At 44.8% G+C, this 4,576-nt stretch overlaps 1 protein-coding gene across 1 annotated transcript; it reads left to right on the top strand.

The window, feature by feature from the left end:
* The first annotated feature begins 579 nt into the window (after positions 1-579).
* Positions 580-2,711, top strand: snai2 (snail family zinc finger 2). The gene is made up of 3 exons (XM_012876164.3): positions 580-887; positions 1,076-1,597; positions 1,800-2,711. Exons 1-3 carry the CDS (start codon positions 809-811, stop codon positions 1,979-1,981), a joined length of 783 nt encoding a protein of 260 aa, XP_012731618.2. The 5' UTR covers positions 580-808; the 3' UTR covers positions 1,982-2,711.
* The last annotated feature ends 1,865 nt before the right edge of the window (positions 2,712-4,576 follow it).

The following is a 4,576-nucleotide window of genomic DNA, read 5'->3' as shown; positions in this document are numbered from 1 at the left end:
ACAAAAAAAAATAAACACATAAATGCACAGGTATAAATGAACTAGGAAAGCATTGTTGAAACTCATTGGAACATGTTTTCTCTCGTCTTGAAAAAACAAACATATTTGCACATAAACTTGTCTGAGGGAGATTAGAACAGCTATAGAAGTGGCTCACCCCCAATATCACCCTTGGTGGCGCTTTATAGACGCACTCCCCAGCTAAGTATTGCTCCTCAAGGGAAAAGAATAATAAAATCCCAAGTGAAAAAAGCAGTCATGTTCTGCGCTTTTGTAAACAATCACTATTATAGTGAGCACAATTGCACTTAACTGCAATATTTTTAAATGGTCACTCTTGAAAACTTATTACACTTGGAAAAGACATTTTTGGTTGTCTTTTTTTTTTATATGGAACAGAAGTTTTGCAGAAAGCACCTGTCTTAGCTGGACCGAACCTCAGCGAGCCAGTGTGGAGCCACTACGCGCTCCTATAGGCTGAAAGCAGGCGAGATTTAATTGGTTTGAGCTGCCTGCATATGTAAATCTAAGTGGGTGGCTCCTCCTATGCACCTGATGGGGCTGTATTTACAGCTCTTTACAGCAACTACCCGCGGCACTGTTTCCAGCAGCGCAGCGCAGCGACGCACCATGACACTCCGCTGGACTTAAGCAATAAGGATTTCCGTCTTTACGCAACAAACTTTGAGGCTCGCAGATTGTTTGCTGAGGCGGGGGAAAGAGAGAGAGAGAGAGAGAGAGAAAGAGAGAGTAAAAGAAAAAGAGAAAAGTTTTGCCCAAAGTTGTCCTTTTGTTTTGGTTTTTCAAGATGCCACGCTCTTTTCTGGTCAAGAAGCACATAAACTCCGCAAAGAAGCCAAATTACAGTGAGCTCGAAAGCCCAACAGGTAAAGTTTGTTTTTATTTGTTTTTATTTAACTTTTTTATAGTTGTAAAAGTTTTGTGCGTATATGCTATAGCCTATATTGGAAGTTAACTTTTAATTTAATTCCACCGTGCTGCTCTGAAAACTGCGCTCCTCAGTCAGATAACAGTTTTCATCTCACGCTCTTTTTTTTCTTTCTTTTTTTGCCAGTGTTCATCACGCCGCACTTCTACAAGGGCCTCCCCCTGTCCGTCATCCCCCAACCGGAGATCCTGAGCCCGGCCGCCTACAGCCCCATAACCGTATGGACCACCAGCAGCCTGCCGCTGTCCCGGCTGCCCAGCGACCTCTCCCCCATCTCCGGATACCCCTCGTCTCTGTCCGACACCTCCTCCAAGGACCACAGCGGCTCGGAGAGCCCCAGGAGCGATGAGGACGAGCAGATGCTGCCCAAGCTGACGGACCCCAGCGGGGTGGACGTGGAGAAGTTTCAGTGCGCTCTGTGCAGCAAATCCTACTCCACCTACTCTGGACTGCTCAAGCACAAGCAGCTGCACTGCGACGCCCAGGCGAGGAAATCCTTCAGCTGTAAATACTGTGAGAAGGAGTATGTCAGCCTGGGAGCGCTTAAAATGCACATCAGGACTCACACCTTGCCTTGCGTTTGCAAAATATGCGGGAAAGCTTTCTCCAGACCGTGGCTGCTCCAGGGACACATCAGGACACACACGGGTGAGTGGATGGAGATTCCGGCTTGGGCCTTTTGGGTTAAGGAGACAGCAAGTCCACCTTGATTTAATTTAATTTACTGAGCTTATGTAAAAAATGTTTGTGTTTTTTTTTGGTTAATTGCGTTTTATCTGACTGACTTAGGAACCATTATGATCTCAGAGATTTGACATTAAAGCTTCTGTTTCCATTTCTGCTCCCACAGGCGAGAAGCCCTTCTCCTGCCCACACTGCAACCGGGCGTTTGCGGACAGGTCCAACCTCAGGGCTCACCTACAGACCCATTCGGATGTGAAAAAATACCAATGTAAGAACTGCTCCAAAACCTTCTCCAGGATGTCTCTTCTGCACAAGCATGAGGAATCTGGCTGTTGTACAGCTCACTGACCTGGGAATACATCTCTGTGCCTTTAGTGCCCCCCCCCCTCCTCCTCCTCCTCCCCAAAGCTGCAGGAAAGGTGTCAGGGAATTACACCAAATATCACATAACATGCAGACTTATTTTGTCCTGCAGGCGGTCCATTTCATTTCAAACTGAGAAATAGCTCAGCGATCACACGTTTTTCTTTTTTTTTTTCTTTTTTTTTTTCAATCAGTGTTTCTGATTGCAATCAGTGTTGAGCTTTTTTTTACCGAACCGTGTACTAACCTACCTGTGCTATTCGTGCACTTTCTGCTTGTTCAGAAAGTTTTCCAGGCCCTCACAATGTTATCTTCAGTGTTTGTACCAACCTTTTTCACAAGCATTAACCCAAAGCTGCCATATGACTGGCACCAGGACTGTAAACCAATGTAATCCTAAAAGCCATTGCTACATAGGGAACAAGTGCAAACTTAGATGTAGGGAGATTATCATTACCTTTTTGCACAGTCTGTAGAAACAGTTTGCCAGCACTCGACTATAGCAGAACAAGTGCCTCATTTTTTACGCTGCAATGTTTTGTATTTTTCAGCGAAAGGGTGCCTTTTTTTATATATATTTTTATATATTGAATGTAAGTGTGACTGAGATGATTGTACATTAACAGTGAAAGCTGTGATGCTGAATGATTTTGATATTTTTCATATTTGTTTGTGACACTTTTAAAAATAAATGATGTTTTTTTTTTGTATAATTCCTCTGCTGTCCTCCGAGTTGCTTTTCATCTCCAAGGCTCTCTGTTAGCAGCTCTTTTAAACCGGAAGGACTCAGCTGGATTCACTGACTGTCACAGACTTCAAAAAGTGGACAAAGCACGCGCGCGGGGGGAAAAAAAAAAAGAGGAATTAAAAAAAAAAGTAAATGATATTTAATCTCGCTTGCAGCATCTCTTGTTTACGGAGTTGCTGGAAAAATGAGGAGCGAGGTGACTCAGCTTCTGTGTCAGGCCTGAACCTGTTCCTTGTGAACCTGTCCAGACATCAAACAACCTTGAAATTTAACACATGCTAGCTATATTGATCTGCACTCACTTGTTATACCCTCTCGCGGGTCCTTGACTCTATCTTTGCGCTCAGTTAAAAGTGAAGGCAGCTGAGAATAAAGTTAAAACGCATGCCATGAAAGTATAGCTTAAGATACATTGAACAGAAATATTTCTTTAAATCTTTAAAGCCCAATCACAGCAGGGTGCTGGGGGGGTATTCCAATATCAAGATTCTAATATATTTCCACCGAAAGATCAAATCTGCGTTTGCTTTGACGACCTCCTTGAATTCTGGGGTGCTCGCCATAAAGGATTAAGTAGATTTCCTCTGGCTACATTTTGTTACCATATGCTATCTTGCAGCAGAAAGAGATTAGACTACGAAAAGCTCCACGCCGCGAGGGATGCAGTCAAAGCCGGACTCCTTCTAACAAACTCCAGAGTGTGTTCCTGTTAGCACTAATGCTCAAAAGCTGCTGACCTAAAAGATGGGATCTGACAAACAGGACACTTGTTTCTGAGCTGCGAAGGGGCTGAACCACCCTGTAGGTATATTTTCTCTCTCTCTCCTCCACGAGTTGTTTCGCGAGCTACTGCAGGTGCTCGGCTCTGATTGGACCTGCCGGCTTTTGGAGGGGGGGGGGGGCTCTTCAACCTTGCTTGGAAAGCAGGTGCAGTGAGCGGGACGCAAACCCCCCCCCAGCTGTGGCCCCTCTGACACAGCAGAAACCCCCAACCGTGACCTAATCTGCAAATGGCACAAGCAGGCAGGTCCTATTATTCACATCATAAAAGTAAAGTACCATTGAGAGCGCACTCTAAACTCTCACAAACACTTTCCGCCCTCACTCCTTTTTGGAGGGGTTTTATATCCCTCCATCCCCATGGCGGAAGTTTTATCTTTCTAGTAACAGGGTGGAAGAGAAATCTGAATGTTATAGAGCAGGTTAGCTCATAATCTGGCTCGATTTTCCTTTTACGGCGATAATTAACCGCCTGACTGGTTTCTCAGATAATAACAACAATGTGTTAAACAACCCCTCACCCCCAACCCAAACATGAATATTTGATTTAGCAGTTGTGACGGTACAGACGGGGGGGGGAAGGAGCAGGAGCCCATTTGTTTTGAAAGCACACGACTATTAGAGAATGCGTCGAAGAAAGCGAGAGCAAACATTTGCCAGGTTGCGGGGACCGCTAATAGTCGCGCCGTTGTGTTAAAATCTTTACGACGCCAAATGCAGGTAGAGGCGATGCCCCGTGGGTGTTTATGCAATTAGATGCAGGGAATGGTGAAAAGGCAGGCAAGTTACATTCCCAAAAATAAGATTGATTGAAATTAAACTACTCTGACAGGTGAAGTGTCTGAAATTGCTCTGTTTGTTGCTTTGCATTGTTTGGTCAGGTATTTTGGGGGACGGTTATAAGGGCCAATCACCCCCCCCCCCTCTTCCCCCTGCATGGAAAGAACTTGCCCTCAAAAAAGTGACCTGGATCTCTCACCAGAACATTTTCTTGATTTTAACTGATAAGAGACAAAAAAAAACGTGTCGGAGGCATTCACTTAGAAGCAGGT

Source organism: Fundulus heteroclitus, chromosome 6, assembly GCF_011125445.2.
Source record: "Fundulus heteroclitus isolate FHET01 chromosome 6, MU-UCD_Fhet_4.1, whole genome shotgun sequence".
Lineage (NCBI taxonomy): Eukaryota > Metazoa > Chordata > Actinopteri > Cyprinodontiformes > Fundulidae > Fundulus > Fundulus heteroclitus.
The sequence above is the reverse complement of the archived record's forward strand: the minus strand, read 5'-3'. Positions and strand labels throughout refer to the sequence as shown.

What these genes read in the sequence shown, in the direction of transcription:
- snai2 (XM_012876164.3), top strand. Translation starts at nt 809, where the DNA reads ATGCCACGCTCTTTTCTGGTCAAGAAGCACATAAACTCCGCAAAGAAG. An exon ending in TGAGCTCGAAAGCCCAACAG is followed by an intron (nt 888 to 1,075) that starts GTAAAGTTTGTT and finishes TTTTTTTGCCAG; the next exon opens with TGTTCATCACGCCGCACTTC. An exon ending in ACACATCAGGACACACACGG is followed by an intron (nt 1,598 to 1,799) that starts GTGAGTGGATGG and finishes CTGCTCCCACAG; the next exon opens with GCGAGAAGCCCTTCTCCTGC.